Here is a 13,609-nt window from a genome sequence, read left to right on the forward strand (position 1 = left end):
AAAAAGAATCTGGGTTTTTTTGTTTGTTTTTTCTCTTTTTTTTCTTTCTTTCTTTGTTTTGTTTCTTAAATTCCACATACAGGTGAAATTATATGGTACTTGTCTTTCTCTGACTTACTTCACTTAGCATTATATTCTCTGGATCCATTCATGTTGTTGTTGCAGATGGTAAGATTTCATTATTTTTTATGGCTGAGTAATATTCCATTATATATGTGTGTGTGTGTGTGTGTGTGTGTATTCATTATATATTATATATATTTCATTATATATTATATACATTCCATTATATATAATATACATCATATATTATATGTATTCCATTATATATATATACACACACACTACCTCTTTTTTATCCATTTATATATTGATGGAACTTGGGTTGCTTCCATATCCTGGCTATTGTAAATAATGCTACAGTAAAGAGAGCGTGTGTATATCTTTTCAAATTAATGCTTTTGTTGTTGAGGGGTAAAAAACCAGAGGTGGAATTACTGGATGATATGGTAATTCTCTTTTTAATTTCTTGAGGAACCTCCATCCTGTTTTCCAAGGTTGCTGCAACAATTTGCATTCTCACCAACAGTGGACAGGGTTCCTTTTTCTCTTCATCCTGAACATTTGTTTTTCTTGTGTTTTTGATTTTAGCCATTCTGACAAGTGTGAGGTGATATTTCATTGTGGTTTTGATTTGCATTTCCCTGATGAATAGTGATTTTGAGCATCTTCTCATGTGTCTGTCAGCCATCTATATGTCTTCTTTGGAGAAATGTCTTCATGTCTTCTGCCCATTTTTAATTGGATTATTTGTGGTTTTTCTGTGTTGAGTTGTATAAGTTGAAGGTTTGTATCATGAATGGATGAATGGGTGTTGTACTTTGTCAAATGCTTTTTCTGCATCTATTCAGATGATTATATGTTTTTTATCCTTTCTTTTTTTAATGTGATATATCACATTGATTGATTTGTGAATATTGAACAACACTTGCATCCCTGAAATAAATTCCACTTGATGGTAATGAATAATTTTTTCAATATATTGTTAGATTCGGTTTGCTAAATATGTTGAGGATTTTTCCATCTATGTTCATCACAGACATTGGCCTGTAGTTTTTTTTCTCTTCTGTAGTGTCTTTATTTGGTTTTGTTATTGGGGTAATGCTGGCTTCATAGAATGAATTTGAAAGGTTTCCTTCCTCTTTTATTTTTTGGAATAGTTTGAAAAGAATAGTTATTAACTTTTCTTTAAATGTTTGGTAAAATTCACCTGTGAAGTCATCTGGTCATGCACTTTTGTTTGTTGGGAGATTTTGATTCCTGATTTAATTTCATCACTAGTTATTAGTCTGTTCAGATTTTCTATTTCTTCCTGATTCAGTTTTGGGAAACTGTATGTTTCTAGGAATTTATCCATTTCTTCTAAGTCATCCAAATTGTTGGCATATAATTTTTCATAATATTTTTTTATAATCCTTTGTAATTTCTGTGGTGTCCATTTTATTTCTCCTCTTTCATTTCTGATTTTATTTGAGTCCTCTCTTTTTCTTTTTTTGATGAGTCTGGCTAAAGATTTATCTATTTTGTTGATCTTTTTAAAGAACAAGTTCCTGGTTTTATTGATCTATTTTTTTATTTTCTTAGTCTCTATTTCATTTATTTCTACTCTAATCTTTATTATTTTCTTCCTTCTATTGGCTTTGAGCTTTGTTTGTCCTTTTTCTAGCTCCTTTAGATGTAAGGTTAGGTTGTTTATTTGAGATTTTTCTTGTTTCCTGAGGTAGGTCTGTATTGCTATAATTGTCCCTCTTAGAATAGCTTTTACTGCATCCCAAGATTTTGGACCACTGTGTTTTCATTTTCATTTGTCTCCATGTGTTTTTTATTTCATCTTTGATTTCTTGGTTGACCCATTCATTGTCTAGGACCATGTTGCTTACCCTCCATGTATTTGTGTTCTTCCAGATTTGTGTGTGTGTGTGTGTGTGTGTGTGTGTTAGATTTCTAGTTTCGTACCATTATCATCAGAAAAGATGCATGATACAATATCAATCTTTTTGAATTTTTTGAAATTTGTTTTGTGGCCCTACCTGTGGTCTGTTCTGGAGACTGTTTCATGTGCACTTGAAAAAAAAATGTGTATTATGCTGGTTTTGGATGAAATGTTCTGAATATATCTGTTAGATCCATTTGGTCCAATGTGTCATTCAAAGCCACTGTTTCCTTGTTGATTTTTCCATCTGGATGATATATCCATTGATGTAAGTGGGGTGTTAAAGTCCTTTACTATTATTGTATTACTAGATTACTCTCTGTATGTCTATTAATAGATGCTTTATGTGTCTGGGTGCTCCCATGTTGGGTGCATAAATATTTATAATTGTTATATCTTCTTGTTGGATTGTTCCCTTTATTGTTGGGTAGTATCCTTCTTTGTCTCTTGTTATAGTCTTTGTTTTAAGATCCATTTTGTTCAATATAAGTATTCTTACCCCAGCTTTCTTTTCACTTGTTTGTTTTTGTTTGTTTATTTTTGTTTTTGTTTTCACTTCTATTTGAATGATAATTGTTTTTCCATCCCTGCACTTTCAGTTTGTATGCATCTTTAGGTTAGAAGTGAGTCATGTATAGGCAGCATATAGATGGGGTTTGCTTTTTTATCTATTCAGTCATGCTATGTCTTGATGTGAGCATTTAGTCTATTTACATTCAGAGTAATTACTGATAGGTATATAGTTATTGTCATTTTGTTACTTGTTTTATGGTTGTTTTTGTAGTTCTCTCTTCCTTTCTTCTCTTGCTCTCTTCCTTTTTGGTTTGTTTGCTTTCTTTAGGATATACTTGGATTCTTTTCTTTTCTTCTTTGCATATCTCTTACAGTTTTCTATCTGTGATTGTCATTAGGTTGGTATATATCCTATGCATCTAGCAGTCTGTATTAGGATGATGGCTGCTTAAGTTTGAACCATTCTTAAAGCACTACATTTTTACTCTCTCCTCCCATATTTTATGTATATGATGTCGTACTTTATGTCCTTTTATTTTGTTTAGCCCTTGACTGATTTTTATAGATATGACTTCACTGTTTTTGTGGTTTAACTATACTGGCTTTATAAGTAACTAATCTACTACTTTTATTATGTTCGCATGTACCTGTGAAATTTTTTCCTTTTATAATTTTTTTATTCTTTCCACTTGGCCATTTCTTTCCACTCAAAGAATTCCCTTTAACCTTTCTTATGGCTGATTTAGTGGTGATGAACTCCTTTAAATTTTGTTTGTCTGAGAAACTTTTCTCTCTCCTTCTATTCTGAATGACAGCATTGTGGGATAGCGTATTTTTGGTTGCAAGCTTTTTCCTTTTAGCACTTTGAATATATCATGCCACACCTCTGGCTTACAAAATTTCTGCTGAAAAATCAGCAGATAGCTTTATGGGGTTTCCCTTGTATGTAACTGTTTTCCTTTTGTTGCCTTTAAGATTCTCTCTTTGCCATTACTTTTTGCCATTGTGAATATTATGTGTCTCGGTGTGGACTTCCCTGAGTTGAGAGGACTTTCTGTGCCTCCTGATCTGGAGGTCTATTTCCTTCCCCAGATTAGGGAGGTTTTCACATGTCATTTCTTCAAATAAATTTTCTGCCTCCCTTTCTCTATTTTCTTTTTCTGGGATCCCTATAATATGAATGTTACTATGCTTGATGATGTCCTTGACGTATTCTCATCTTTTATTATACTTTTATCTTTTTGTTGTTCAGTTTCTTCGCTTTCCATTATTCTGTCTTCCAGCTCACTGATTCATTATTCTGCTTTCTCTGATCTACTACTGATTCCCTCCAGCGTATTTTTAATTTCAGCAGTTTAGTTCTACATCATTGCTTGGTTCTTTTTTTATATTTTCTCTCTTTGTTGAAGGTCTCACTGAGATCCTCCAGTCTTTTCTCACATCCAGTTAGTATCTTTATGACTATTACTTTGAATTCTTTATGAGGCATATTGCTCATTTCCAAATCATTTTGTTGTGATTTTTGTCCTGATCTTTTCTTTGGGATATATTCCTCTGTCTCATTTATCTAATTCTCTGTGTCTATGTATTCAGAATGTCAACTACATTTCCTGCTCTTAAAAGTAGTGGGCTTATGAAGAAGAGATCCTGTTGTGCCCCATAGTGCAATGTCCCTTGTTCACCAGAACCTGGCACTTCAGAGATGTCTCCTATGTTTGTTGCATGCACACTACCATTGTGGTTGAGCCACATTTGCCTTCAGTCCAGTCAGCTGCACAGCCATCTTTTTTGGGGGCAGAGTTTGGCATCTGTGCTATTATGGGGCCAGTCTGGGGTGACTTTGGGCTTGTAGTTGGGTCAGACCAGATGCTTGCCCTCAGCCTGTTTGCCAGAACTGTGGATACACCTACCTGCATTGTCTCCTGAGTGGCTTTTTTTTTTGAGAATGAGACCTGCTATCAGGCCCAGTCTGTCTTTTTGGGTTGTAGTGACCACTCCCACCCCCCAATTACAGAGCTCTCTCTTTGTGCTGCCCTCTGTGAGGTTTTTGTTGGTGGGCAGGGCCAGCAGTCACATCAGATGTTTTCCCCCAGCCCACTACTGGGGCTTCAGTGGAACTGGTGTTTGTGATTATCTTCCCCTCTCACCAGAGCAAGAGTCACTTTAGAGTGGTGCTGGCCACTGTCAGGGCTGCTTGCAGAATGAAATGCATCAGGCATAGCTTTGGAAGGATTGAGGCAGGTTGAATGAAACCGTCTTCAGGAGAATGTGGGGGGTAGAGCACACAGGTGTTAGCAAGGTAAGTGCCCATCTGCTTGCAGGATGAAACCTGGGCTAAATAGCGAGTGTTTATGCTGTTTACCCACAGATGTCTGGGTATCTAGGCTGGGGATAAATGGGGAGAATTGTGCCCACCAGCTCTTTTGTTCTTCAAAAAATTTCTTAAAGATTTCTGCCCCTCTAGCTCATGTTTTGAGATTAGTAAATAAATCTCCAGGTGCTTTTCAAACTGCTGCTTGTATGCTGTATCTTGGCAGGGTTATTTTTGTGCTGTCTCTTTAAGGGTGGGGACTATTTCGTATCACCCTCTGGCCCTCCTGGAGCTGATTCCACTTGATTTTTAAAAAGTTCCCAGTGTTAAACCCCAGTGATTGTAAAAACTCACAAAGTTAAGAATCTCTGATTTTTAAAGCCAAATGTTATTGGGGACTCATCTTCCCAGTGTAGGTCCTACATGTCTGGGGTGCCTGGTGCAGGATCCGTTCCTCTCCCTCTTCTGTGCTTGTGGTGTCCCTCCAGTCTTTGTGGTTAGTCTCACAGGTTAGGTTTGTTCCCAACTGGGGCTCCGTTCTTTCCACCATTTTCTGATGTGGCCTCCTTTCTACAATTAACTGTAGAGAGTCTATTATGCCAGTCTTCAGATCATTTTCTGGCTTAGTTACACTGATGTGGCTGTTATCTAGGAGTATCTGTATGACAAGATGAGTTTAGGATCCTCCTATGCCACTATTTCACAAGGTCCCCAAGAAATCTTTTTCTTCTGACTTACTAAAACAGTTATTTTGTTCATTGTCCTTTGTATTTAAATAATGCTCATCATTCCATGATGGAAACCATTTTCTAATCTAGATTGGAAGATATTTTATCATTATTCCTTGAAGCAGAAACTGTTAATTCATAAAACCTATCTGGCTCCTGGTACAGAATAGATGCTTATTTAAATATTTACTGAATGAATTTACTCATCCAATAATCATCATTGCTAATATATCTTATTACTGTGTACAGTGTTAATTTTATTCTTATACCATCATTATCATAAAACATTAAGTGTGAATCTTACTCGAGGTTAGAATCTGAACTAAGTGATTTCTTCTTTATGAAGCATACTGCTGGCATAAACAGTAGAGGAATGTAAATCTGCTGGCTTTGATTTCACTACTTCTACTAATAGGTTTCTTTCTGCCTGAAAAGTACACAAGTATTCTGTTCCTGCTGCTTGACCATTTCCATGTGTTCAAAGAGCATTTGTCAAAACAAAACAAACAAAAATCAAAAAACAATTAAAAACATTGACTAATGCTCCAAATATTTACATACTAGCTTTGACCCTCATAAATCCAAAATAGGTATTGAATATTTTGGTGGCAAAATTTGGTGAAAGATATGGCTCTCCTAAAAGCAAGTTACCCTATTTAATGTCTGCAAACTACAAAGCAGGTGCAGCATCAACATAATTGCTCAGAGACTAGAACTTTGTAACCATGGAGACATTACCTCACAGTGTTCTAACAGGCAGTGTTGGCCAGATATGAAGGTTATAGTCATAAAGGTAGCTGTGCTGGGTTGCTGCCCTTTCTCTTGAGCTGCTTCCAGTGAATGCCACACACCTGCACCTTGATTTGCATAATATGCTTAGCCAATACTAGTATTGGTTATGTCAGTACTTACATATTCACTTTAGAAACCTGGTTCTGGCACCAGCTTGGGAAAGAAATTATTAAATCTGGCAGATGCTTTGAGGTAGACAGTTGAGGTCATTTGAAAAGAAAATCTACCTTGAACTTCAGCTGTATTTATGACTAGTATCATAATTTGTTTCCCCAGGAAAGAAAAGAGACTTTTCTTCTAGCCAGGATGAAAGGCATGCAGGCCAGTCAGGAAACTTCAGTGGCTCTGCAGAGTGAACTCTATGAGCAGGAAGATAAAATGGAGAATCAAGCACAGTAAGAATGGCACAAATGAGAGAAGGATCTGAGATTTAGAGGATAATGATGGAGTACTTGACCTCTTGTTTCAAAACATCTTTTGAAGTAGTTGTAACTAGAATTGATCCCACACTTTTTCTAAAATTAATTAACTATAACATACAACTATTTCCTCAAGCACTGTTTTATAAGGTTCAGTCCTTGAGTAATAGAAAACTTCACATGGACAGATCTCTATCATACAAGACATGGTTGAGATTCCAGAACTTATATCTAACATGTTAAGGCAGTTGGCAGACAATTTCTTTAGAACTCCTTTACTAACCTTTGGGACAAAGAATTGCTAGAGAATTTCGGTTTTGGAAATACCTGTGAAGATGTTAAATAAAAACTGCAACACCCTTCCCACCCCCAAAAAAGAAAAACAAAAATGAAAAAACCAAAAAACTATAACTCCCTATTTTTACTACTACTATAAATCATTCTATCAATAAAATCATTAGCATGGGTTTTCCAGTGTTCTTTAAAAAATGACCTCTAGTATTGAATATACGTAATTTAAAGCTAATGTTATTTTGCACCTACATGTCCTGTGTTTACTGATCAGTTCAAGTTCATCCTTTAAAAATTTGTTCTTAGAGGTCATCTGAGAAGTGATTGTTGTCAGAATTACCAATGTAGCATGTCCCAAAATAACATTGAATTGTGGGAATTGAACTTTTTTTTTTAAGATTTTATTTATTTATTTGACAGAGAGAGAGATCACAAGTAGGCAGGCAGAGGGAGAGGGAGAAGCAGGCTCCCTGCTGAGCAGGGAACCCAATGTGGGGCTCAATCCCAGGACGCTGGGATCATGACTTGAGTCGAAGGCAGATGCCTAACTGACTGAGCCACCCAGACACCCCGGAATTGAACTTTTTTAACTACCTCTGGTGTAGTGCTAATCAATTACAGAGAGAACAAAATACCAAGAAGGGGCTTGGAAAATTCCATATGATAGAGGGCAAGCTAACTAAGCACTAGGCCAAGTCTCTCATCTTCCAAAAGGACTCTAACAGGATGGTGAGTGCAGGGTTTAGACAATGGGCTACACAACATATGCCTCTTGTGAAATGTCTCAGCTCTTTCAAAGGTGTGTGCAGCCATTAGAAATTCCTTATTCAATGACAAAAATAAGAACACTTTGTGGCCCTAGGCCAGATTTCTTTAATCACAACATTTGCATAGGCTTATTAGGAATCTTCTGTGGAATTAAATTATTTGGAAATGCTATTGTTTTACTGGGGAAGAAAAAACTTTGGAGCTTTTAAAACGAATATGCTGAAAAGATACAGCCAGTTTGTAATGAAACCCAGATGTAATGAAACCCAGGAACTTTGAAAAGTACTTTTCCTGCTTATATTAACCAGTGTCAGACAGAAATTGTGTCATATGATCTTGTCTCAAGTTGGACAGAGATGAAATATTGTAATTTGACAATCTACCTCTTCGTATCCTTCCCACAAACCACCACATCCTACTCAAGAGTATATTTTCATGGGTTAGAGCTTTTCTGACAAAGATGGGTGCTTGGGGTGTCAGCAGAATGGCAAATGCTCAAGCTTAATATGCACTGGCCTAATATTACAATTTTCAAAGCCAAAGCCATTTATTAAAAAAAAAAACTGCCTGAGATGTCTGTGCCCTCTGAGAGGTACATTTGGAGCAGTCTGGTTTTAAGTACAAAACCGTCCAGATATAATATTTCTGATGAAGGAATTTACAAATTTTAGAATAAAATTATTATGACTACCTCTTAGTAAATAAAGAGATTAAGACTGACATCACTTTGGCAGATTAGGAAACCTCAGGCCCTTTCCTATATAGAAACATTTGGAAAACAAAAACAAAACAAACAAACAAAAAACCAGACTTGCTAAAATATCTTTACAGTAACTCTGTAAAATAAAGAATCAAAATAGAGAAAATCTGTGGAGGCAAAATTCTTAGCTCTTGACTTACAAAGGATAGATAAGTGGTCCCCAGTAAGGGGGTGCATGAATGGGATATTTATCCAGTTTGTCAAAAAGCCAAAGGATTTTGGACCCCAGGACTTTGTTCACAATTCAAGTATTAAACACACACACATACATACACATACACACATACTTAGTTGCTTTGAGGTAACTAAGTCTCAGTGTGACTCATAAAATGAAGTTGTCATAAATCTTTTCATGAGCCATGCCATGGGACTGTTGTTTTACTTGTAAAATAATTGTGTTGTAGTTTAGAGGCTTTGTTTAAATGCACACTAGTTAACAAATGTTTTTATATTTTTAAAAAAGAAAGAAAAGCCTGTGTTCATAATAAGATTTAATTATAAAAATAATACCTGGAAATTAAGTCTGTTTTCTTCCTTTTCTGTATTCCCCTCAACATACATACACACACGTACACACACACGTACACACATGTACACACATATACACATGTATACTGTATTCAAATAATTAATTTTCAGAATATATTTGAAAGTAGACATTAATGCTAGAATTTTTATAAATATAGGAAAATTAGTTAAGCAGTAGGAATTAAAGGAAAAAAGTTTACTAAACAATAATATTGAGCAGGAATTATATGTTATATTTTTTTTAGTTAATGGAAAGGGAGATATGATACAATAAGTAATAAAAGTGGAATATAAGTGGTTTCTAGAGTCTCAATTTTGAGTAAAAAAAAAAATACATTGAAAGTCCTGGAATGGAGTGGAAGAGGCAAGATGGTGGAGGAGTTGGGGACCCTGTCTCAACCAGTCCCTTGAATTTAGCTGTATATCTACCAAACTACCATTCTGAACACCCAGAAAATCAACCTGAGATGTAAGAATATATATCTGGATCTCTACAAGCAGAAAATCTCTGCCGGTTGCAAGGTATGTAGTGTGGAGTCATGAATCTGTGGAAGATATCAAAAGATAAACAGAAGAGAGAGGGAGCCACCATAAGCTGGCACCTGTGCAAAAGCATCCCACACTGGGAACCAGGCACAAACTCGCAGAGCGGTAGTGTCTGGGAAAGGGCTTTAGAGCGGCCCCCAAACAGGATCCAGGAACTGCAGGTGCATGCACACGAACCCAGGACTGCTCACAGTTTTATAAGCACAAAAGGCAGAGACATGCCCCAGCCCTGGGGTCGACCTCTGGGAGAGTTGCTGTGGACGCACACAACTGCAGGAGGCTGCGGTTCTTAGCAGTGCATACAGAAACGGAGACTATGTATCCTGTAGGACTCAATGAAGAGCAGATTGCGATCTCTGTGTTCTTGGACAGAGGTTTGGGTGTGACTATTTTTGCTCTAACTCTTGGAGGAGACATGGAAAGCCACCAGAGAACAAAAGCTCAAAAAACTGGTTTCCACGGAGCCCACCCCCTGGACAGGGGCAGGGCATCTCTGCCCAAGCAGGGTTGTCTGAGTAACAGGGCAGCAGGTCCCTCCCCCAGAAGAGAGGCTGGGAGAACAAGAGGATGACAACCCAAGGGTCCCCATAAAACGGGTGCATTTTGCTTGGGTCATGGTTAGTACTTTGGACTCTGTACATTCCCTTAAACACCCCTCAACAGAATGACTAAGAGAAGGAGCCCACAACAAAGAAAAGGATCAGAGACTATGGTCTCTTCCATAGACCTACTGGATATGGATATAAGCAAGATGTCAGAGATAGACTTCAGAGTAGTAATTATGAAGTCGATATCTAGGGTTGAGAAAAATATTAGCAACAATATAGAATCTCTAAGGGCCAAAATGAGATCGAATCAGGCCAAACTTAAAAATGCTATGAATGAGAAGCAGTCTAAACTGAATACCCTGACAGCCAAGGTAAATGAGGCAGAAGAATGAATTAGTGAGCTAGAAGATAAGATAATAGAAAGGAAGTAAGCCAAGGAGGCCTGGGATAAACAACTAGAAGCCCATGAGAACAGACTTAGAAAGATCAATGATGCCATGAAACGTTCCAATGTCAGAATTATTGGGATCCCTGAGGGGGTAGAGAGAGAGAGAGGACTAGAAGGTATATTTGAGCAAATCGTAGCTGAGAACTTCCATAATCTGGGGAAGGAAACAAGCATTCGTGTCCAAGAGGCAGAGAGGACCCCTCCTGAGTTCAATAAGAACAGACCCCGGCATATAATAGTAAAACTTGCAAATCTTAGAGCCAAGGAAGCTATCCTGAGAGCAGCCAGGGGGAAGAGATTTCTTATATATGGAGGGAGGAACATCAGAATAATATCAGACCTCTCCACAGAGACCTGGAAAGCCAGAAAGGGCTGGCAAGACATATTCAGGGTACTAAATGAGAACATGCAGCCAAGGATACTTCATGCAGCAAGGCTATCACTCAGAATGGTTGGGGAGACAAGAAGCTTCCAGGACCAGCAGAAACTAAAAGAATATATGACCACCAAGTCAGCCTTGCAAGAAATATTAAGGGGGATTCTATAAATGAAGAAAGACACCAAGAATAATATAGACCAGAAATTTAGAGACATTCTATGGAAACAGGGACTTCACAGGCAAAATGATGGCACAAAATCATCTTTCAATAGGCACTCTCAATGTGAATGGCCTAAATGCTCCCATGAAATGGCACAGGGTTGTAGATTGGATAAAATGCATGACCCATCCATATGCTGTCTACAAGAGATCATTTTGAACCTAAAGATACCACCAGATGGAAAGTGAGGGGATGGAGAACCACTTATCATGCCAACGGACCTCAGAAAGCTGGGGTAGCAATTTTCTTATCAGACAAATTAGATTTAAAGCTAAAGACTGTAGTAAGAGATGTAAAGGGACACTATATCATACTTAAAGGGTCTATCCAACAAGAAGATCGAACAACTGTAAATACCTATGCCCCCAACATGGGAGCAGCCAACTACATAAGCCAACTGTTAACCAAAATAAAGAATCATATTGATAATAATACTTTAATAGTAGGAGACCTCAACACTCCACTCTCAGCAATGGACAGATCATTTAAGCAGAAGATCAACAAAGAAACAAGAGCTCTGAATGATACATTGGACCAGATGGAATTCATAGATATATATAGAACATTCCACCCTAAAACAACAGAATACTCATTCATCTCGAATGCGCACAGAACTTCCTCCAGACCCACATAATGGGTCACAAATCACGTCTCAACTGATACCAAAAGATTGAGATTATTCCCTGCATACCTTCAGACCACATGCTGTGAAATTGGAACTCAATCACAAGAAAAAAATTGGAAGGAATTCAAACACTTGGAAGTTAAAGACCATCCTGCTAAAGAATGTTTGGGTCAACCAGGAAATTAAAGAAGAACTTAGACAATTCATGGAAACCAATGAGAATGAAAACACACTGGTCCAAAACCAATAGGAGACTGCAAAGGCAGTCCTGAGGGGGAAATACATAGCCATCCAAGCTTCACTCAAAAAAGTAGAAAAATCCTGAATGCACAAGCTAACCTTACACCTACAGTAACTGGAGAAAGAACAGCAAATAAAACCTAAACCAAGCAGGAGAAGAGAAATAATAAAGATTAAAGCAGAAATCGACAAAATAGAAACCAGAAAAACAGTAGAGCAGATCAACGAAACTAGTAGCAGGTTCTTTGAAAGAATTAATAAGATCAATAAACCTCTGGCCAGACTTATCCAAAAGAAAAGAGAAATGACCCAAATTAACAAAATTATGAATGAAAGGGGAGAGATCATGACTGACACCAAGGAAATAGAAACAATTATTAGAAATTATTATCAGCAACTATATGCCAACAAATTAAGCAACCTGGAAGAAATGGATGCCTTCCTGGAAACTTATAAACTACCAAGACTGAAACAGGAAGAAATTGACAATCTGAATAGACCAATAACCAGTAACAAAATTGAAGCAGTAATCAAAAACCTCCCAAAAAACAAGAGTCCAGGGCCAGATACCTTCCCAGGGGAATTCTACCAAACATTTCAAGATATAGTACCTATTCTACTGAAGCTGTTTCAAAAAAAAGAAACAGAAGGAAAACTTCCAAACTCATTCTATGATCCAGCATTACTTTGATCCCAAAACCAGGCAAAGACCCTATCAAAAAGGAAAATTACAGACCACTATCCCTGATGAATATGGATGCCAAGATATTCAATAAGATCCTAGCCAATAGGATCCAACAGTACATTAAAAGGATTATCCATCATGACCAGATGGGATTTATTCCTGGGATGCAAGGGTGGTTCAACATTCACCAATCAATCAGTGTGATAGAGCACATTAATAAAAGAAAAGACAAGAACCATATGATTCTCTCAATTGATGAAGAAAAAGCATTTGACAAAATACAGCATCCTTTCCTGATTAAAACTCTTCACAGTGTAGGGATAGAGGGAACACTCCTCAATTTCATAAAAACCATCTATGAAAGCCCACAGTGAATATCATTCTCAATGGGGAAAGGCTGAGAGCTTTTCTCTTAAGATCAGGAACACAACAGGGATGCCCACTCTCACCAATATTGTTCAACATAGTACTAGAAGTCCTAGCAACAGCAATCAGACAACAAAAAGAAATAAAAGGTATTCAAATTGGCAAAAATTCAAACTCTCTCTCTTCACAGATGACATGATACTTTTTGTGGAAAACCCAAAAGACTCCACCCCAAAGTTACTAGAACTCATACAGCAATTCAGTACTGTGGCAGGATACAAAATCAATGCACAGAAATCAGTTGCTTTTCTATACACTAACAATGTAACTGTAGAAAGAGAAATTAGGGAATCAATTCCATTTACAATAGTACCAAAAACCATAAGATACCTAGGAATAAACCTAACCAAAGAGGTAAATGATCTATACTCTAGAAACTACAGAACACT

General features: G+C 37.1%; 1 protein-coding gene across 1 annotated transcript in view; it reads left to right on the forward strand.

The window, feature by feature from the left end:
• The window catches only part of LMNTD1 (lamin tail domain containing 1), a 437,084-nt gene that overhangs the window by 382,434 nt on the left and 41,041 nt on the right, over nt 1-13,609 (forward strand). The window contains exon 4 of the mRNA XM_044915214.1: nt 6,614-6,732. Coding sequence (XP_044771149.1) covers nt 6,644-6,732 — 89 coding nt within the window. The 5' untranslated portion in view covers nt 6,614-6,643. The remainder of the gene's footprint in view (nt 1-6,613; nt 6,733-13,609) is intronic.

Source organism: Neomonachus schauinslandi, chromosome 5 (assembly GCF_002201575.2).
Source record: "Neomonachus schauinslandi chromosome 5, ASM220157v2, whole genome shotgun sequence".
NCBI classification, from domain to species: domain Eukaryota; kingdom Metazoa; phylum Chordata; class Mammalia; order Carnivora; family Phocidae; genus Neomonachus; species Neomonachus schauinslandi.